Source organism: Solanum pennellii, chromosome 8, assembly GCF_001406875.1.
Source record: "Solanum pennellii chromosome 8, SPENNV200".
Classification (NCBI taxonomy): Eukaryota; Viridiplantae; Streptophyta; class Magnoliopsida; order Solanales; family Solanaceae; genus Solanum; species Solanum pennellii.
In genome coordinates this window covers 70,017,394-70,038,970 of record NC_028644.1, presented here as the reverse complement: position 1 = coordinate 70,038,970, position 21,577 = coordinate 70,017,394, and the positions used below count along the sequence as shown (strand labels likewise).

Here is a 21,577-nt window from a genome sequence, read left to right as displayed (position 1 = left end):
AGTTTATGAAACAATGACAATAATTAAAAGTAAATTTATATTAAAAGGAATTTTTTATCATAATATAGAGTGATACTTTATTTCATAAAAATAAGAGTACTAAATTATAGATCATCAAAAATAAATTATAGATCATTCAAAAATATATATGCATAAAAATTCGAGCTTATAATCTTGGAAATAAAGCATGTTTATTTCTAAAAGGATTGCTTGATCCATAAAGTATATCTTGCATCTTTTTAGGTTTGAGTTGAATGAATAAAATTATGAGTATATATTACGGCGATTTATCACAACTCGTTATTAACGTGAAATAATTAGAATAAAGTGTTATTTAAATGATTCTCAAATTTGAAATACCCAAAAAGCTAAAAGAGAGAAATTTGAAGCTTCTGCAAGGAAATAATATTTCCCCCCTCATAATTGAACATGTCTCGTATTAAAAGAAGTTTTTGATAAAAAATTTAAATATTGAATTTTAAAAATTTGAATTAGTCGAACTACACAATTACTATCAACTCTTTTAATCAGTGGGAGTTGGTTCAAGTGTTCAACCTACTTAATTTGTCCAAATATGTGACAAGATGAGTGTTAGAACGTACGACCAACAAATTGCAAACACAATTTTGAAGGACTCGAATGGGTACTTGACCCTTTATTATTTTATACAAATGATTGTTAGTAATGATAAAGATATATAACTATATCATAATGGTCATTATTGATCCAATTTGAATTAACAAATATTGTTTAAACAAAAAGCACTAAAAAAAAGTTTTTGCTTTTATTTATGGACACAAAAAATCGTACCTCCAAAAGGACAATTTGAAATGGCCAAGAGATCATAATTTAAATAGTAGTTTCATGACTTAAAATCATAACAATCTTTTGACTTTGACTTTGAAAATTCTAATAATATTGTATCGTAAAGAAGGTAAATCATTGAAATTCAGTAGAAAAGACTTATTGTGAGATAAATCCTTCTTTTATCTAAGTAAAAATGAAAGATTGCAATAACTAAAATAAAACTCCGATCTCCATATATACCAAAATTAATTACGTGAAATATTCTTTTGTTAAAAAGTAAAATTAAATAAAAGAACAGAAAAGAATACACGTTATCATGAAGCTTTAAATTTCACAATTAAAATCTCACAATAATATCAATAAATTTCGCCTCTAAAATTTAAAACTTCATCACTATTTTTCAATCACAGGCTTACAAGTGGCTATTAGTGAAATTTCCCTACTCATATCCAAAAGCAATGTTGGAGTAATTCATCCCACATTTTTCCATTCAAATGGATTGATCTTTATGTGTACTTTTCGTAATCGAACTTATGCCTAGCAAGATCATTGCATCTGTATTATTATGATGCAAATATCTAGGCTTATGTTCCACCAAAATATTATTGTTCTCGAGAAATAAAAATTAAAGACCAACACATTATTGTTCTCGAGAAATAAAAATTAAAGACCAACACAAAATACGACAAAAAAGAAGAACTGGACTTAAATTTAAAAAGCCCATATTCATCTGTAAGAAGCCCAAAAAAGACCCAGCCCAATCTAACTGGCTTCAACATCCCAACAAAACCCGAAATTCTGCAAATCCCCTTTCTCATTCAATCGGATCAACAGTTTCAATCTCCATTTTCTCGTTAATCAGGTACATTTTTGCTCATTTTAATCGATTTAAGGCAAATTTGATTGTAATCATACTTTAATTTGCTTGTTTTTGTTAGAATTTTTTGTTATGATTAAGAGTTAATTTTTTTTCTCGATCCATTGAATTTTGTTAATTTTTTTTTTTTTTGGGTTTTTGAAGAGATCTTAATCATGGATGGTGAAATTAAGAACATCAAGAAGTGGAACATACTGTATCCAGTTTATATAAATTCAAAAAAGACGATAGCGGAAGGAAGAAGAATTTGTGTGACGAAAGCTTGTGAAAACCCTACTTGTACTGAGATTAGTGATTGCTGCAACTTCCTCAAAATTCCTTGTGCAATTGAGGTTTGTGTTTTTGCATTTTTTGCTTTGCTTGTTTCAAAGATTATATTTTGGTTTGTTTTTAAAATTTTTTTGCTTTGCTTGATTCAAAGATTATATATTTATCATATGTGAATATGTATATGTAGTTTGAACTTGTACCTGACCTTATATAAAAGGGCAAGAGACGATATATATATATAACAAAGACTCAACTATGCATTGATCCCAAAATAGTTAAGTCATCCATATAAATGTCTGTATTTATCTGCCGTAAGCAGGATCATTTCATTGGAATGCTAAAATAATTCATATTTAAGGGCAACTTAGTGCTGTGTTGAGCTCCGTAGACTCCTTAAGTCTCACATTTCTACACAACAGACATAAACCTATCTAGAATAATAAGACTATGGGCACTACCCAAGGGTGTGGCCTAGATGCGTGGCTTTTAGATTCAAATTCTAGCTAAAAAAAATAATACTAGGGCGATTATTTCCCATCTGTTTAAGTCTTACTTGTGTTGTTAGGAGGCAGTAGGTAGGAATTAGTTGAGGTTCACGCAAATTGTGGTAGATAACATTGTTATTAAAGAGAGAATAATCAGACTATGGCAAGTAACGGAATTAATGCAAGTGTAGTAACAACAACTAAGTCCTCATTCCAAGTTCCCAACTAGTTAATATCATATATATGAATCCTTTGGTTTCATTGTATTTCGTTTTTCTTTTCTTTAGGGCAACAAACGATAAAGAAATATGGGGGAAAAAGAAATGTGCAGGGATTAGAATTTTGAATAACAGCTGGGATCGACTCTTTCTAGGTTCTCCAGATCTCCTGAACTTTGGTAACGGCATTTATCACTGTGTGAATGGTTGAGTTAAATGTTAATATTTACTTGTAGGAGCAAATTTCTGAATAGACTGTTGTATTTTTATTTAATTGCTCCCAATGAAATAGGTGGTAAGCTGTTTAAAGACAAATTGTACTTGTGCAAAATAAGTTAATTGTGGTGATGTCTGCAGCATGTTTAAGTCTCTTAAGGACGCGATGTGCCTTAAATCAGTGGTAAACTGTTAAAAACAAAATGTACTTGTGCAAACTAAGTTTATTGTGGTGATGTCTGCAGCATCCTTAAGTCTCTTAAGGACATGATTTGCCTTGAAAAATAACGATGCCAATTTGCAAGCTGTATTGTTTCTATTAATGTTTTCTGAACTATTGAATCATTGAACATATAAGATTGAAAAAAATTGCTTATAGTTATTATGTGAATCGGTTGTTACAGCTTGATAAGGCATATCCACGAGATTTCATGCAAAGAGGAAGAGTGAGAGTTTTGCTGAAGCGGGAAGATGGAACTCCTTACAATCCTGTCATTCCTTCACGTAAGAAAATCTCCACCACCCACCCCACCCTTTGGGCATTGTTCTATCCTCTATTTTCTTAAAGCTTTTTGCAAAGCACTATAGTTTCATAACATGTGGATTGACTTCATACTTTGATTAAACTCTCTTTTAAGCTTTAAACAATGAGCTTGTTTGATTTATATGGAAAATTGTCTATGTTCTTGAACTGTGGAAAAAAGTCATATGGGTGATAATGCTAAAAATATTTCATATGGAAGTGAATACCATTTATCTATAACCTAAAATTGTTCTACACCACTTTTATGAAGCTATAGCCACCATTCTTAGTTGATGTTATCGTGGGCCACTCTACGTAGTGTAATTGGAATATTTTGCGTCATCAAAATGTTCGTTGACATTTGACAACAAAGAAGAGACATTCTATGCTTCAATCTCAAACTAGTAGGAGTATATGAATCCATCGTCTATGTCCTCTCAATCTCTATTTGGTCACAGTTCATTCCAACACTCTAATTTGTCTCTGTAAAATTCTCTAAGGCTGTAGTGGCTTAGTGCAACTATCTTATACAATATATTATTTACCCATAAGAAAGGAGATTCTCGAAGGTTAAAGTTCCTTTAAGTCTTACACTTTTACTTTTAAAAAAGAGATCTTGCTAGACTGTTTTTCATGCTATGAATAGGGAAATGCTTTCTTAATTTTTTTGATGTAATGTTCTAAATATGGCTGTGAAGGAGGAGTATCCGAGCAACTACTACTAGTATAAATTATTTTTGGATGGATTCAGTTGGGCACCATACACACTTGTACATGTTTTTTTTTTCAGCGACTTGGTCTTTTTTCATGATTCTTTTTGGTTTATAAGTCTCTAGTATATGAGACTTTGTGCATGTGTGGGGGTTGTTTTCAATTATGAGATATGTCGTGTTTTGAGAGAAATCAAGTCACAGACAAGTGTATAGTCTGTAAAAGAACATGTCATACAGCAGAGCTTTAACTGATGGTTTTGGTGGTATTTGGGGATATTTCCTCGTCTTCTCTAGTCAAGCTCCTATAACTTGTTTTCCTTCCTAAAGCTTAATTATTGAAACACACTAACTTTCTAGGGTTGTATATTGCAGGAAAACAGCTGATGATCAATGTCGCAGAGTTGGTTCGGAGACATCCTAATAGGACTAAGAAGCAGGAGCCTGCAGCCTCTTCTGCAGCTGGTTCTTCAAAGTCTGGCAAGGGAGGTAAAAAGAAGAGATAGTTTCAGAAGGCAACATTTCAATTTCTTCAAACTTTTTAGAGATCATAGATTTATTTATCTCGGAATATTTTAGTCCTTTTTTTTACTTGATTTGAGAAATGTATTGCAAAGAAGAGAGGATGTATGAGTTATCGAAGAATGTTGCCATATTTGTATCATCGATTGAGACATTTTTGTTATTTTTACAGCCTAAACTTAGCTCTTGATTGTTAATATTTGCTTTTGATTTCATCTACATATGCTTTTATCCAAATTAGTTGGAGTCAACAATATGGATCGATCTCAAACTAGTCAGCACTGATGATAGAGTGCACTCTCAATATGAGCTACTGGCATGAGCTGATGCTTCATCTGGTTTATTATGTCCAACATACTGGTAAACTGTGCAATGAAAAATTTATTTCCGGAAAATAATCAAATTTGATTTCTAAACCTTAACATAACATGTGGAATCCTCCCTATCTAAGGTTTGAAAAGAGTAGAGTGTATCGAAGTACAAGAAACTAACATATAACAACAAAAAATGACTGAGTAGTCAGCTAGAAGTTGCTCATTGACAAATTTGGCTCCAAATCTATGACCAAAATGAAATACATTTATTATATTGTTTTGTTTTAAATACAACTTTATATGACATTTGAAAGGAAGGGAAGAAAGAGACAACCTTGTATGTATGTATTGTATAATGTTGTACGTGACCATAGAGGCCACAAATCAACCAGCCATTAATCAATATAATCGAAATGAATCGGGTAATCAAATCCACTTATTCCAACTTCGAATAGAGGAAAAGTTGAGATCAGAATCCTGGACCCAGCACGCTTCTTGTTAAAGACAAACCAACCGGATAAGATCTGTGAATCCTCATTTTGCTAGCAACTGGACCTTTGGCAAAATTGTCAGTAATATCTTTTCCTTCTGTATGTGTAACCGACTTTGGTGGCACACTTGATTCATTAGATTCGACAATGAATTCAAGCCCCTAAATTACAATACATTGTGTGATTAGACATTGTGAACAATTGAACGGACAACTAAACCCTTTAAATCAGGTTCAAGAGAGTCAACGTACCTTCACAGAACTTTCCTTGGGAGTCGCCTTTGAATGCTCTATCAGCTTAGCCTCGATGCCCTTTCCAAAATTCCAATAGCCAAAATAAGAATACATCTTCATGTTTTGAAGAAGAAGGAATAGTGAAGGACAAATGGAACATTTGCCCACCAAGCAAAACTGCAGTTCCATTACAGATACGAGTAACAAACACCAAAAGTTCCAAGAGAACGTGTTTTTATGGAAAAGACGCCTAAGTTGTTCTTAACAGTAGCATAGTTACAGTTTTTATGGTTTAGGTCAGTTACCAAGTCCTTTCAAGTAAATCTTATAGGATAATTTGCCAAGCACCAAAGGAGAAATCATTGTTCAGCAGAATGGAAAAATACAGTGGTAGCCACTGATCACAGCCTTAATTGGAAGAGCCAACACTTATTCAAAATGCAACAGAGAAAAGACGAGAAAAAACTTAAGTAGCTGCTTGTATTTCTTACGGGAGGAAGAGAGTGAATAAAGAGGAAGGACAACAATAGTTGAAAGGCTTTTATCTATTAACATAATAAAAGTACCTGAATAACCTTAGTATTTTGAACATCCTTAATGCCCCCAGCAGCTTGGCACAAGTACCACAAACCAGAATTAGTCACATCCTGTGGGGTGGGGAAAGTTAAACAAGCAAAAGTTGTGATGCAACTGCAATAGTAATAGACAGAATATAGGAAGAAGGGACAAAAAGTATGTCGCAGACATATACAGATATTCACCTGGTTACTCTCAAGAAGCTCAATCTTCCCTTCCTGCCAAATTGAGCAACAACTGAGATTACAAAATGACTAGCCAACGGATTTTTACTAGCAATGCCATATTGACACTATTTTCCAAACAACATACTCACCAATCCAGACACCATCTCATGGATTAAGTTTATATCGAAACCAATTTGATTTAGATTAGCCTTAACATCTCTCACCTGCATAAAGAAACATCTGATGTTGAGCACTGAGAAAGAAAGTCTCCCAGTGCCTCGATGCATAAAATCTATGACTGAGATATTCAAGCAAGTAGCCAGCTATAATTATTTTCTAGCCTTAACCGTTACCCTTTAAAAAAATAAATTCTGGCCTCTAATTTTACAAGCAACCGACAAAATTCAGCTCGCATTGTCAAGTTTTGGCAAAGAACTTGATTGTTACCTCATTCCCCTCATGAATTTTTTCTTACTATAACTAAGGCAAAACTTAATATTTTTTTTCCTTTAGTGTGCAAGTGCGGAAACAGGAGTTACAGGAAACTACTTCTCACTTAAGATAAAAGAATCCTTCATAATACATCAATGTTAAAAGGAGAATGGGGAGAAATGTTATTCTCCTTACATCATTAGTAATAAGGTTTGAGATCTCAATTTGCTCATCTAGCTTCCAGTCCAAGTTTTCCAGCCTCTTAGTCAAATGTCTTCTTGTAGACTATAAAAGAAGTATCAGTGAAAAAAGTATGAGTATAGTTATTAGCATATACTACACAGATAATCCAGGAAACTCCTGCTAATTCTTGACTCACAGCCAATGCATCAGATACGTTCTCCAACTGCTTAGACACAGATGCAACAGCATTCGCCATATTATGCTTTGTGACATACATTACATCAGAAAATGACCAACCCTGCGGAGGATTAGTAAGAGCATAAGATTTATAACAAACATATAAAAAAATATCCTAGGGGTGTCAATAGATATAAACTGCAGCAGAGAATACTTACCTTCCACTTCATGTAACAATATCCCATCGCCCCAACTGCAGCAGCCGGAAGAATGTAAGAACCATAGCTCCCTAAAAAAGCAAAGGTTCAGAACCATGTCAGCTCTACTTCAACTGGGGCAGTGGTGCACTTATTGAAGAAAGGGTTTACATAATTCAAAACTTAATTATCCGAGTCCATTTAAGAAACTGCTGTTCCATTATAGAGAAATCAGCACAGGCACTACGATGGGAGACACAATGTAAAGTGAACATAAAAAGACGGAAACATACCACTGGAGGAAGAATCCTTATTGAAAATAGTAATTGGATTTGATATGCTCATCTCCCGGATCTCTTGTGCTAATTGTCGAATCTAAAGGCAATATTAGAACAAAGAAAGGCTTGGATGAGGTAATAGTGGAGTTATATAGGAAACATGCTAGGTACTTATTAATTTGTGACATCACATTAACATATACCAGGAGCTCTGCCTTGCCACTTCCTTCTTCATTGAATAAGTATATACATAGAAGATTCATAATAACTGACCCAATTTTAGTATTGATGCTACATACAAATGCCATGCACATTAAAGTGCAAAAGTCAAGTTCATCGATGAAACATATTTTGGCAAGAGTAATAATTCAAAACTGTTGAATTGTATTGACCATTGTGAAGAGACCCACATCACTAGGAAGAAAGTTTGGACCTTTTATATGGTCTTGGATAATGCTCTACTATTGACCAAGATTTTAGGGATGAGTTAGGCCCAATGTTCATTTTTTAACATAGTATCAGAGCCATCCCATCCCAAGTCATGAGTTATCGATATTGGACCCACTATAAAATTGTCCACACTCCAAATGTTCAGCCCTGGGCGTGAGAGATGTATTGAAAAGACTGAAGAGTCCCACATCTGCAATGGGGAGGAAATTTGGACTCTTTATATGGTCTTGGGACAATCCTCACCTCTTGAGTTAGCTTTTGGGGTTGAGTTAGGTGCAATGCCCATTTTCTTAACAACCACGGACTAGCTCATCTAAATGCTTAAATCATTAGAAATGAGATGCTTTTATTTATTTATCAAGCTTGTCAATATGCCCTCGATTCTGATCTTTTTTCTTGAGTCACGAGCGTATAAATATTGTTTTGCTGATGGATAGAGATGAGACTCAAACCAAGGATGTCACATACTATGCTACCATGTTGAATTTGTGTGACTACCTTATTAAAAGCTTAAACTATCACACAAAAGATGCTCTTATTTATTTATTTATTTTAGGTCAACAAAATAATATCCTCTTCTTCTATTTGAAAGGAATGAAGATAGTACCAATGAGCTTCAAAGTATATTTTATGATAAACATTGTGACAAGGCTATTCAGCTTCCCCTAACCCTTTTGATTATTTCTCCCCTCTACCTTGTGCCACTAAATCTGAAGTATCATATGACATAATGTCTTAAATAAAATTGTTATGTTTTTTACCTTTATCTTCTTTTCCTTCAAAACAACTGATGAATCTACTTTGATAAGCACGAGATGAATGTAATTTACTAACAAAAAAATAATGTAATACCTGAGCTGCTAGAAGAGCAGTGTCATATTTACCAGGAGATGTCTCAGCTGCATTCACGCCATTTATCACCTCCTGAAGCTGCGAGATCAGATCGGATAATCGTCCACTCTTCAATAGTACTGACCCAGTCAAACCTACATCACAACCAAATTAGTCTTGCCCCCAAAGGAAGAACCTATAAATATTTGAAGGAACTATTAACTCAGATTCGAACTGCAAAAAACTTGAAGATGTCAATAATCTAAGACTGCTTTCTCCCCTAACATCCAATATCATGTGTCTGTGTCCTAAAAAAAATTCTGCTCTATGGTAGTATTAAAAGTAACTCCATAGAAGGGGAGGAGGAGGAGGGCGGGGTTGGTCCACCAAAGGAAATGCAACACGATAGAAGAGTCGCTGCGCCACATAAGAATAATTGACCACGACTACGATCTGCTTTCCATTCTCGTTCCTAGTCCTGTAGGGGAAGGGGGCTCAGCTCTTACATCAAATAAGCACCCCCCACCCTCTCCCCTTCTTCCCCCTCTAAATCCCTCAAGCCTCAAGGTTAAACATTAGCTATTATGAGTGTACACTTAACATTGCACACTCTCTACACAACTGAGAAGAAATTCTGCAAACCCTTTGATAAATTTTTGAATGTTTTTTCTCCAAATTCCTGGAAATAAAGGAAGTTTTGGATACTAGTTTAACGGCCAATGTATAATAAGCCTATACTGAGTTCTCTGAATACTGTAGGAACTTAACAAAGCAGACTGAATATAGAGGATTCATATAGTCCACCTTAACTATCTGGGATTGAGGCATAGTTATTTATTCATTACTACTAATAAAAATTACTCAAACAATCACTTTCTGTTAGATCAAGGTTCCAATTTCCAAATTAGCAGCTAAACTAAGCTAATTTCCACGAGCTTCGGAAGCAAAATGAATCTCGATTTCTTCCTTCCTTCCTTTCATTGACTACTTAAAAGTAAAACAACTATAAGCGGAATATAAACTGATGAACTCTATATATATCCAGAAAAATCACCTGCGCCGACGAGTATGAGTACTTTGGAAGTGGCAACGCCGGTTTGCATCGCCATGTTTCGGTGTTGTGAAGCCGCCGACGGTGGAACTAATCGTTGAATTTCAATATCTCCGGCGAACTTATACCTTTCCCTTTTTGTCCAACTTATTGAATGCTTTAATATTAATATACAGTCATTTGTTATACAATTGTTTAATTTCACAAAATTACTGGGAAAAAATATTTGAAAGTTACATTTTACTGTTTAAGAAAAACTGCCACATGATTTTTGTAGAATTATAAATATTCTCTTTATCTTTATTTAAAGACTTCAAAAATTTTAAATTTGTTATTATCTTATTAGAAAATTCTTTCAAGTGAATTCAAATTAATTAGTTGATGGTGGTTTATATTAGCCTTTGATAGTATCCTTTTTTTTTTTTTCAATTTATTCATTGAAATTAATATACGAGAAAAAGAGGAAAATAAATACTAAATGAGAAAATTAGTTTTTACCGATTCTTAATCACATATTTAAGCTATTTACTATTCGATTTGAGAGCAGAGCTAGAGAGCGGGATATTTATTTATAATTTTTTTTGACAAAAAATTAATTTGGATATGTATTTTTTTTTATATATTATATAATAAATATTAAATCTATTCATGTCAGATAATTATGGTAGCTCAGTTGGTTTAACTAGTTGGATTGTCATTCTGTTGGTGAGAGTTCGATTCTCCATTACGTAATCTCCTCTTCAATTTAAGAGAAAAAAATATGCTACAAGGTGGAGAATCGGACTATCGCTAACAGGATGGAAGTTCAAATACTTAATCAATTAAGCTACTAATATTTTACTCTATGTACTTTTTTTAAAAAAAGAATCATTACTAAATTAAACTGATTGCATAGATTGGAATAAAAGAGATAATATAATACCAAATCAATATTGTAGAGTTTTCTTGCCATGGTTTGATTACACAAATTTGCAATTGTTTGGACCTTAATTTCCTATGTGTTAATATACGTTATTTTTTATTGTCTTTTTTACTTTTTACTAATATATTTTTAAAAATTACTTTTTTATCTAGAATCGTTTATTACAATCCCTCTACTTAATGTGCTGGATAATTTTAAAGATACATCCTACTAGACTCAATTTGTGGAACCACCGTAAGTATATTTTTATATTACTTTTTTTTCTCTCGATAGAAATCAACTCACACTTTAAACTAATACTATTAACTAAAACTAAAATTCACTTAAAATTTTATTTTCTTTAACTTTTTGAATATTTTAGCTATATATAATACATACCATCATATAATTCCCGCCTAATTGTCGCACCAAGCTCACGTTTCTCTCGACGTTTTTTTGAATCATCCGTCGAATTCCGAGAGAAAATAATCGCCGAATTGCTATCTCCTCGACCGTCGGCGACAATGGGGGACGTGAAGAAGAAATGGAGCGTTACTTACACGAAGCATCTCAAGCAGAAGCGAAAAGTTTATCAAGATGGATTCTTAGAGCTTCAATCCTCCAGCCACAAGGTGTGTTTTCATATTTCCATACTTAGATTTCCCATTTTTAGATCCGTTTGCCTGTTTATACATTTCGAAATTGGTTGAAATACCATATTTTACCTGCTAAGTATTCTAATTTGGTAGATATCACGTTCAGAGTAATTTGAGGAAAAAATTGTAAATCAAACAGTTGTTTGGGAGTCAATACATGAAACCCTTTGGGTTGATATCAGATGAGCTGAGAGCTGAAAATTTATGTCGGTGAGTGTGAATTAGCATTGTGTTTATTGCTCCTTTTTGACTATGAGTTTGGACTTTGTATGCTTTATTTAAGGTGTAAATTATTTGCTGTTTCAAGTAATTTGCGAAAAAAAGCAAATTAACTAGTTGTTTGATACTTGTGATGCCAATTGGATAAAATATCAGAGGCTGATCTGGGAGTTTTAAGTCAGTGAGTGCGAATTAGCACTGTGTTCATTGCTCCTTTTTTAAAATGAGTCTGGACTTAGTATGTTTTACTAAGATGTAAATTATGTGCTGCTTCAAGTAATTTGAGAAAAAAAAAAAAACAAATTAACCAGTTGTTTGCGAGTTGTGATACACATTTGATTTTAAATGAGAGTCTGATCTGGGAATTTACGTCACTGAGTGTGAATTAGCACTGTGCTCATCGCTCCTTTTTGACAATGAGTCTGGACTTCATATGTTTTATTTAAGCTGTACATTATGTGCAAGTTCAGTTCCATGTATTGTTTTACTCACGTTTAATCTAAATTGCTTTCCAATCTTAAGTTATGCAAAAACTTGATAACTTGGCAGCGATATCATGAAATTTGTTTTTGGGTCCATCTGTGTAGTCATCTGGGGCACGAATATATATATGTAACTATTATGAGCTGCTTGCAAATGAAACTTCAGTAAGGAAATGTAGCATCTTAAGCAAAGAAGATCCAACAAAATAAGCAGTGAGTGCCGATAGTATTGGAAGCAGAATGTATAGAAGATGTAAAGAAACGTGTTAATGGCGTGGATTATGGATTACTTGATGTACTCACTACCTTTAAATACTGGATTCTTCTCAAGCTGCTAGAGTTATATTAGTGCTACTATCAAAGAGGCTACTGGTACCTAAATAAAATGTTTGGAAGGGGATGTACGGACTACCCTTGGCGGTTGAATAGAAAGGGTCTAGGTCTGGTAAAACCATAAAATACATCATCAAGCAATTGTGTGTAACACAATAAAAAGTTCTGGTTTTATACAGGTAATGCTCTATGATGATTGTGAGAAGCTGTTAGGTGTTAAGATTTTGAAGAACGATAATGATGTCAAAACAGGCGAAACACTAGCATTTGATTCTTACCTTGTTGATATTGGTGATCCTCACGGTGATTACAAACCTATATCCGTATTAAATAGTAGTAAACTGATGAAAAAGGAAGTTGCTGAGGAATCTGAGCTACGGCATTCTGGAAAAAGATCAGCTGCTGCTGGTATCACTGAACATTCTTTCTTTTCTTTTTGGATTTCGCAGATTGTTTATGATTTGATGTTGTTCTTCATTTTTATAGTTTGCACATGATTATTCTTTTTGCAACATTTTCTTTCTTTTCCCTCAGATAATAGGAAATCTAATCTGGGGAAAAGGATAGCATTGTCAAGTACTCTAAGTCCATCACAAAAGATTATCAGAGGTTCTTCAGATGATCTCTGTCCTTCTATATCAGTGAAGTGCAATAATATGCTTATTTCTTTGGTCACTGTTTCTGACATGATGAAGTTCACAGCATGAATTCATGAGGGCCTGTACAAACACATGATTTCCTATCATTGAGTCTCTGATTGTGAGATTATGGGCCTTATGGGTTTTATATGAGTTAGAAAGTTCAAGCTGACCTTTATTAATCTATCTAATGTCCTTTCTCTGTTATTGTTCCGAGTGTGTACTATATTTTAATAACAAATTTCAACTTGCAGAGTTCAAGAAGAATGAAGTACACAAATATAATTCTTCTCCAAGTTCCCTTGACATGACAAAGTCAAGCACAGAAGGTAGGAAAATACTTTTGCAGCAACTATGCTAACTATTATTTTGGGTACATTTTGTGGTAAATAATTTTCTTGTTTCAAGCTTAGAGAACTTTGCTATTTTTACTTCCTCTAGTCCAAATTTAGTAGATCTAGTTTCTCTTTTAGTCCATTCTTCATGGAAAAAGAAAAGACCGCTCTTCATAATCTTATGTTCACTCTTCTTTGTAAAGAGATGCATACCCCCACCCATTTCATTTTCAAACCGCTGCATAGCTGGATGTTTCTTCATGTACCCATGCACAACTAGTCATCATACGGACACAATCTTTTTTCGAAAAAATGAGCTTGTGTGTGTGTGTGTATATCTATATAAAAAGAGCTTGTTCATCATTTTATCAGGTTATGAAGATGCTAGTTTTTATGTTCCTCTTGTTCATGTATTCATCTTTTGGGTTTTGAAATTTACAGAATGGTGCGTGTTAAACCCCCTACCTCTGGATGAACTAAAAAAATTGCAGTCAAGTTGTAAAATGAGTTGCTTTACTCGAGGTGTAATGTACTTTTAACAAAAGTCCTACTTTCTCGAACCTGAACTATACTTTGAACAATCTATAGGCCAAACTACTATGAGAAACACACTAGTACCTTCTTCTTTTAGGGTATGCTTACTAGAATGAACCAACTAAGTTGAGATGATAATAGACGTAAAACTGGCTATCATGTTTCCATTACTGGATTTGAAAATTCAGTTCTCATAGATTGCAGTTTCTCTCCATCTTTCAGTATTTTCTGAGAATGAGTTTCTACTTTGTTCCTTAATCCAGAATGGCAGGTATTGTACACAACACAAATGACTCAAAAGGCAAAGAAGTTCCATGATGGATTTTTACAACTTGTGATGTCTAGTTCACATTGCAAGCAGGTTGGCTTCTGCAATTATTTCTCATCTAACTTGTATGTATTGAACATCGTCCACTGTTTGCTTGAATCAATAAAGTATATTTTGCTCCTTTTTTTGCTTAATTTTTATAATATGTATTAGAATAGCATCACCAACCTTAAGCTCCCCCTCCCTCAGCCAAAGCAAAAAGCTTGTTGTTGCTTGCTTATAAGAGCATTGTAAAATTTTAACCCGTAGACATCAATGAAGTTCCTTTATAAACTCTTGCTAATGCAAGAGTAAATGTTGTATTCCGATTATCTAGCATACATATATTCATAGCCACACAGGATTATTGTCTTTGGGTCTCCGGTGAGTTTAAACTTGAAGGTGTATATGGCCTCAAGTTTCATACTTATGATCAAACCGTGCATTTAAAGAAAAACCTTTTTTATCTTTACTAAAAATTGTTACTCCTATTTGTTAACTTCTGGACTTCCAGTTAAGGTCCACATACAAAGAACCAACAAGGTATTGCCAGGGAATCAGGGGTGGAGCAAGATGAATATTGAAAAGTTGTTTCTACACTAGCTTATCTGAATTGTATTATTTGTAGCTGTAAAACTTTGTGAAACCCCTTGCCAATGAAAGCAAGGGGTTTGCTTTCTGGGCTGAGTTCGCCACACTGGACTTGCCTAGTGCGGATTACCTCTCTTGTGTGGTTTGCGAGCTATGGCATAGGAGCGGTGGTTTTATCCTATGCGCACCCAAAAGGGTAGCGACTGCAGCTTTCCCTTGTTATCAAAATAAAATAAAAATAAAAATGGTGTTTTTTTTTCTAAATTTTCAAATAGAAGTGCATAGTTATGCTCAATATTATGTCCTTATATTGCTAACCTTTTTTTCTTGGACTAAAATGATTTGCTGATTGTTTCCAGATCATGTTGTATGATGCAACCAGGAGACTCCTTGATAGCAGATTTCTGAGAAAGAGCGAGAGCATCATGTCTGGCAACTCGGTAACATTTGATGGTCACTTAGTGGAAATAGGAGAATGCGAGAAGGACCAAAATCCTCGAAAGGACATTAGTCCTCAAGGAAAACATATCAAGGATCTTGTGAAAAGAGGACCAATACGCGGGGAAGTCGCTGTCCACGATAAGTTTTCCGCTGGTAGGTCTGACTTTGTCAAAAATAAAGAATCAGTAAAGTAAAAATAATGCTCATGTAGGTAGGCCAGCTTATAATAGATGTTTATTATGACTATCTAGTTTTGCACATCCTATTATCTTGGACTTATAAATGGAACTTTGAAGTTTCCATGTCTTTAGGTTTGGATGGACCAGGTTCTGTGAATTTAGATTGTGTTTCAAGAATTTTTCCGAAAAATATTGTTTGTGTATTTTGAATATGATCATCATATTTCACTTGTTAGGCTATTTTAAGAAGTTGTCTGCTATCCTAAAATGAGAACTTTTTCTTAGTCTCTATTGGTGTAAACGACACCTCCTTCAAGTTTAGTCATAGTAATAGTCCTAAATCTATGTATAACAGTCTGAACTTTATAAGCATGTCACTTGAATTATTTAGAACTTGCAGTCCTAACAGCATTTCAATCCGATGATGATCTTCAATTCCATTTCTGGATCCACCATCTTCTGACACCAGTGAACAATGAAACTCTACTCTTAAACTTAGCATCATGTAAAACTAGGTCAAAAGACAAAATGTAGTGCTACTAGTTATTGGACAAGCTCCAGGACTTGCTCTTAAATTACAACTCTATATGTTTTTTTTCAGAATGGGATGTCATGTATACTACTCAAATAACTCAGAGGGCAAAAAAGTACTGCAATGGAATCCTTAGGCTTTCATCCTGTGGTTCCTACCAATCTCAGGTTAGTCTATTCATCTACACTCCCGCAACTGTAATTTAGTCATCTTTGTCAAGTTTGCCGAGGATTTGGTTGATAAGCATGTCTGTTCTTATCTTACTTTTATCTGCCTAGTATTTTTATGGTTGCGTAGATTTTTGGAACCTAATCAGTCAGGCATCTAAATCTTTGCATCAAGATTTGATTCAGATTTTCAGCATTAACTGACCAACTATATTTTGACTTCCTAATTTGGATTATTTTCAAACATCAATCAAAATATTTAGCTGATTATAGTACAGATCTCAATCTTTTTAGCTAATTCTGACATAAATACCACCACAAACAAGCCAGGTTACTCTACTTACAGAAGACGGGATCATACTATGCCGAAGGTTTCTCAAGTTATCAGAACATGTCACAACTGGAACTACACTGAATCTGCCAAATTACATGGTTGATGTTGGCGACATAAGGACAAGTTCAGAAGGTAATTTTCTATGCTACATGGCTAATATTCTTGCTCTTCTCAATCAGTAAGGTAAGGTTTGTCATTTAGTAGTCACATGCTTTCACTGTCTTGACAACTCTATGTTTATGGACCTGATTTCATTGCTATGTGCAGGAAAACCTCAAAATAATGCTTCTTCCCAAGAGCACGCACAACCTGAAGTTAAATTATCTGGACTCGAAAAAATCAAATTAAGTAGGAGAATATCCTCTAACAAGCCAACTCCACATAGTAAGTCTGTTGGCAATTTAGTGAATAAATGATGTTGATCTCCAGAAACAAAACAATCTTGCCTTTTCTTTGCTTACTTCAACTTTACGTGCACTTTTATTTTGTTTCTGCTATCAAGCTTTTGTACTTTTCACAAGTATTTAGATATCGATAAGTAACAGCAAAAACTTCTCATCCCCACTACTTTTTATAGCATGTTGTTACATAGTATCGCACATGATTACAACATAAGTATATTATAGGCTACAGAACTCGTGATCTTACTCTCAACATCTAGAACTTCCATTATGCTCACTTTTCCTGCTTCCAATTGGCTTTGCTCAACAGGGGAACCTCAAATTGGAGCTTGTTCACTGGAACATGTGGATTTAGAGACTTCAAGTGTTAACAACTCAACTAGTTGTCAGATTTCCAAAACTAAATCTGTTCGTGCAGGTAAGCTGTTGGTCTTTTCCTTAGGTAAGAAGCAGAATTTAACTTTTCTCCAGAAGATCTGGTCAAGATCATTCGCTCATGACTTTCAGCCATTTTGGTTAATCAATGGAACTACTAATTAAGACAACAAATTGAAAAAATTTAATCATATTGATCTGTATGTGGCACACTACTTAGGCTGGATCAAAGAGTCTTTAAAAATGGTAAAACTCATGCAGCAATTTTTGAAAGCTCTCAGTATTTGTTCCTTCACCATCTTAACAAGCACCTCTACTCTTGAATTTGTGGAATTATAGTTTGCTGAGCCTCCTTACCTTGGATTAGTTCCTGAAAATCTACACATGGGGAACTGGCTTAGTGGCTAATCTAATTGTCATAACTTTAGAAATGCTTTTTCTATTAAAAAAGTGGCATATGTAGGTCACAAGAAAATCATTACAAGTAATTTCTAAAGTAAGTTCTCTAACTACACAAAAAAGGAACAACATTCAACCATTTATGACAAGGGGGGAGCAACAGGGTTAGGACAAAAGTAGTAAAATGAACCAAACAGAGAAACAAGAATAGAATCAGCAAAACAGAATGTGGGGGTAAAGAGTTGCACTGGACTTTAAAACTTATACTAAGTCATTTTGTGATGTTTGATTGAGGTAAAAAAGGTATGATTGGAGAGGGGAAGAATAACAACATACTCGTGAAATCCACTAAGTGGGGTCTGGGGAAGAAAAAGAGGGTTGCAAATCATTTCCCTTGTTTGGAAGGTGTAAAAATGGAGGGATTTGAAATTTGGATACACAAAAGTAAAAGTGGAGGGGTTTGATTATATGATGCTCAGAAGTCGAACTATGGTGGTCTGAATTTTGGATTCTCCTGTATAACAACTTTTTGAATCCCCTTGTTTGCACCAAATAACCGAAAATAAATCATCAATTGTTTCTCTCTTCTGTATCATTCCTTCTAATTTCATGATACCAAACATAATGTCAGCAAACTGCAATTTTTTCTTTTGACTAAGCAAGTCATAAGGTTTTATTTGGGAAAATTGTGATATGTTGTCATCAAAATGAACCCCCCCAAAAGCTAATCCCTCCTTTAACTAATGTTTTGTTTTTATGATAGGTAGAGATAACATGTTCTATTTCTTCTAATGCAAATGAACATGCTGACAGTAACTACTCTGTTTTAGCTTAACAAAAAATATTAGTGGAAATGGATTTTCCTCCCACTGTTGTACATTTGTTTTATTGACAATTATGACTTCCATAATTTATTTTTTTTTTGGGGGGGGGGGGGGATAACACTGGCTGCCTTTGGTTTATTAATGTTTGTGTTAGAGACCAGCTTAGCTTGATACTTAAATCAGTCAGTAATCTCCAAGTTCATATTATATAAAGATAAATATCAAGTACTGGTGTATATTTATCCAGTTCAACTGATGAATTAGACATGCATATATGATATTCATTGAGTAAGCTAACTTACTTCTTTTTGGCAAGTATGGCCCTTAGTGTTTTATTTTTGCCAATCTAGTCAATTGCTAAATTCATCTTTTTAACTTTTGATGCTATATGCTTCTTGACAGCCCATGAAATCTTGTCCTTTCTTAGAAAACCAGTCACTCCGGAAGGTGCTGTCACAGTAAGGGACAACACATTTGCAGATGAATGCCAACTACTGCAGTCATCAAGTCGTGCTTGCAGTGTTGTTAAGAGTCAAACAGAGGAACATCTCTCTCAAGGCTTCAAAGCTGAAGGTAGTTCACCAGAGCATAGGGAAGAAGGAATTATCATGGTGGATAGCAACGACTGCAACATATCAGAGATGAAAGTTACTGATGCATTCCGATTGGACGGCATATCCCAATTATTGGATTGTGCCAACCAAAGAGTATCTCATACTCATTCACCAGGCTTGTCAGCAGGGTAAGTACTGAAGTTCATATCACAACAGCTAAGCCCCCTTTGATTTGTCAACTTTATCTGCTGATGTGTCTATGGTAGTGTTATGATAATCCATCTAGCCATGAAGTGACACAAAGCGAGAGGTTATCACTTAATAGGTGAAGAAGCTGGATTAGTATGACATTATTATATAATGTATGCTGAATTTAGATATTTTAATTGCAACTTAATTCATAGATATTTGATATTTTTTAGTCTTACGAAACTTGTGTGCTTTGCCTCAAAGAAGTGTGAGCTTCACTTCTCACTTTTTACATCAAACTCCATGGACCTTGTCACTTTTTTGCACTTTTTGCTTTTAATAATATTGGTCTATGGATACTTGGTATATCAGGATAAGACATATCTATCTGTTGTTCATATGTGTTATGATTATATGACAGTTTTAACTAGTACTTGTCATATTTGGTTTGAATTACTTCTTTCCAGAGTAGCAGCATCGGAGGTATGGCTGTGTGATTTAGAATACCCTCTCACAGAGAGATCCCCAAATGCGAAGCAGAAGCATTTGGCTATTCCTGAGTCAGACTCTAAGGTTCAAGCAGTTGAAATACTCTGCCACGACAGGTCTAACAAAATTTCAGAAATTGAGAAAGTATCTGAGTCAGTCTCTTACCAAGGCAAGCATCCTCAAGAACTCATAGCAGCATATCAATTTTCTACTTCCTCCGGTCCATTTTAATCTCTTTAAAGGTTTTTGGCACTCCCATTAAGAAAATCATGTCTCCTAAAAAAATGAGTATACTGTTGCTGAGATTTTTAAAAAAAATTGTATAGATCATTTATTAGAGCAAGGTAGTATGAAAAAAAAAGAAAAAGCTAATGCCTTTTGGTTTCCCATAGCGACATTTTATTTGGGACCAAAATTGTTTTGCTAAATGACATAAAAATGGACAGAAAGTATTAACTACATTTGCTGTCATTTGTTTCTGTCCATGCAGATAATCCTAGTGGCTCAATGCCTGCATCAACAGATGTTTGCACCTTAACTAATATGTCCAACAAGGTAAATTGAACTCCCTGTTCCTTTTTGAGCCTCGAGTCAAATATGAAGAAGATAAACTTGGTTTTCTTCTCCTACATAACAAAAGGAAAAAGGCCCAAGGCAAGCATTCAGCCAAGCCAAGAATAAGAGGACAAGAAGGAATATGAGTTGAAAAGTAGGGAAGACAACATTACCAATTTCGGGAAAAAAAAAGTAGGGGAAGTTTCGAAACAAAGAAGAAAAGAGGAACTTTGAGGTTGGAATATTGGTTTTGATAGAAACTACTAGGAAATTATATGTATACCAATCAGCTTTTAACAGTAGAAGATTATAACACCAACTTCTCATTCATTATTTACTTAAATGGATTCACAAAATGCTGACTATAACATTGTTTCTGCCATCAATTCTTGTTTTCTGACAGTATCTGCTGTTTTCCTTAGCCTTCTGCGGATAACAAGCAGATCAATACCCAACAGCAAGACGGATTTTCTGGTGTGATCAGTGATGCTTCAAATGATTCGGCTCCACAGTTCCCTTGCATTTCAACTACGATAAAACTTGAGCATGACATCAGTGCAAGCAAAATAAATGATTTTCCGAGTTTTGATCTTGGATTTGACTAGGATTATTGTTTTCGTTCTTTCCATGTATCAGCAAAGTACCATCTTCAAGGCTTTTCTAATGGTCGTAATTTCATCACAATTACTGTTTGATTAGAGGGAAAACAGAGTTAAAGATTTACTGAAAGATTGAAGTTAACGACTTTGTGGATGTTCTTGTTACTAGACTAGGTAATTTTTGTGGGAAGTGAGGACATGTGCATAGAGCCATAGACTACTCAGATAATATACTTTTCATTTTGAGTTCGATATGTTATTGTACATTCAATTACAATATTGTCAATATCTACATGTAATATTACATGAAAGTTTAAAATTGCAATATTGTCAATACTTTGGATTTCGAGAATCGAACAAGAAAATATTTTATCACGATTTATTTGTATGTCCTTTTAAATATTTTACATTGTTAATTCTTGTGACTTATAGTAATGTTTAAATATGTAAATCATTTTTCATGTATGTCCGAAATTGGTCAAAATAAAAAAGTTAACTCTCAAAATCTGAATTATGTCGTATAAATTGGGACTGA

General features: G+C 34.3%; 3 protein-coding genes and 1 long non-coding RNA gene across 4 annotated transcripts; 2 read left to right on the top strand and 2 right to left on the bottom strand.

The window, feature by feature from the left end:
- The first annotated feature begins 1,531 nt into the window (after window positions 1–1,531).
- On the top strand, window positions 1,532–4,825 carry LOC107027052 (signal recognition particle 19 kDa protein). The gene is made up of 4 exons (XM_015228216.2): window positions 1,532–1,669; window positions 1,829–2,016; window positions 3,278–3,377; window positions 4,482–4,825. Exons 2-4 carry the CDS (start codon window positions 1,840–1,842, stop codon window positions 4,610–4,612), a joined length of 408 nt encoding a protein of 135 aa, XP_015083702.1. The 5' UTR covers window positions 1,532–1,669; window positions 1,829–1,839; the 3' UTR covers window positions 4,613–4,825.
- A 319-nt stretch (window positions 4,826–5,144) lies between these two features.
- On the bottom strand, window positions 5,145–10,169 carry LOC107026821. The gene is made up of 11 exons (XM_015227910.2): window positions 10,012–10,169; window positions 8,979–9,112; window positions 7,692–7,773; window positions 7,420–7,490; window positions 7,221–7,322; window positions 7,037–7,126; window positions 6,559–6,633; window positions 6,428–6,460; window positions 6,233–6,313; window positions 5,685–5,744; window positions 5,145–5,594 (listed from the first exon to the last, which is right to left on the bottom strand). The coding sequence occupies exons 1-11, from the start codon at window positions 10,064–10,066 to the stop codon at window positions 5,412–5,414; spliced, it is 966 nt and encodes a 321-aa protein (XP_015083396.1). The 5' UTR covers window positions 10,067–10,169; the 3' UTR covers window positions 5,145–5,411.
- A 1,156-nt stretch (window positions 10,170–11,325) lies between these two features.
- On the top strand, window positions 11,326–21,414 carry LOC107029068. Its single transcript, XM_015230369.2, has 14 exons — window positions 11,326–11,541; window positions 12,779–13,007; window positions 13,134–13,208; window positions 13,492–13,566; window positions 14,370–14,467; window positions 15,364–15,598; window positions 16,226–16,323; window positions 16,654–16,789; window positions 16,925–17,041; window positions 17,369–17,476; window positions 19,059–19,398; window positions 19,867–20,057; window positions 20,379–20,443; window positions 20,866–21,414. The coding sequence occupies exons 1-14, from the start codon at window positions 11,434–11,436 to the stop codon at window positions 21,046–21,048; spliced, it is 2,058 nt and encodes a 685-aa protein (XP_015085855.1). The 5' UTR covers window positions 11,326–11,433; the 3' UTR covers window positions 21,049–21,414.
- LOC114078353 lies at window positions 17,594–20,388 on the bottom strand. Its single transcript, XR_003579988.1, has 3 exons — window positions 20,054–20,388; window positions 18,959–19,492; window positions 17,594–17,811 (listed from the first exon to the last, which is right to left on the bottom strand). It is a non-coding gene; the product is annotated as an uncharacterized LOC114078353 (long non-coding RNA).
- Window positions 21,415–21,577: the final 163 nt, after the last annotated feature.

What these genes read in the sequence shown, in the direction of transcription:
- LOC107027052 (XM_015228216.2), top strand. Translation starts at nt 1,840, where the DNA reads ATGGATGGTGAAATTAAGAACATCAAGAAGTGGAACATACTGTATCCA. An exon ending in AAATTCCTTGTGCAATTGAG is followed by an intron (nt 2,017 to 3,277) that starts GTTTGTGTTTTT and finishes CGGTTGTTACAG; the next exon opens with CTTGATAAGGCATATCCACG. An exon ending in CAATCCTGTCATTCCTTCAC is followed by an intron (nt 3,378 to 4,481) that starts GTAAGAAAATCT and finishes TGTATATTGCAG; the next exon opens with GAAAACAGCTGATGATCAAT.
- LOC107026821 (XM_015227910.2), bottom strand. Translation starts at nt 10,066, where the DNA reads ATGGCGATGCAAACCGGCGTTGCCACTTCCAAAGTACTCATACTCGTC. An exon ending in ACTCATACTCGTCGGCGCAG is followed by an intron (nt 9,113 to 10,011) that starts GTGATTTTTCTG and finishes GTTGTGATGTAG; the next exon opens with GTTTGACTGGGTCAGTACTA. An exon ending in ACGTATCTGATGCATTGGCT is followed by an intron (nt 7,127 to 7,220) that starts GTGAGTCAAGAA and finishes CTTCTTTTATAG; the next exon opens with TCTACAAGAAGACATTTGAC.
- LOC107029068 (XM_015230369.2), top strand. Translation starts at nt 11,434, where the DNA reads ATGGGGGACGTGAAGAAGAAATGGAGCGTTACTTACACGAAGCATCTC. An exon ending in ATCACAAAAGATTATCAGAG is followed by an intron (nt 13,209 to 13,491) that starts GTTCTTCAGATG and finishes TTCAACTTGCAG; the next exon opens with AGTTCAAGAAGAATGAAGTA. An exon ending in GTGGTTCCTACCAATCTCAG is followed by an intron (nt 16,324 to 16,653) that starts GTTAGTCTATTC and finishes CAAACAAGCCAG; the next exon opens with GTTACTCTACTTACAGAAGA.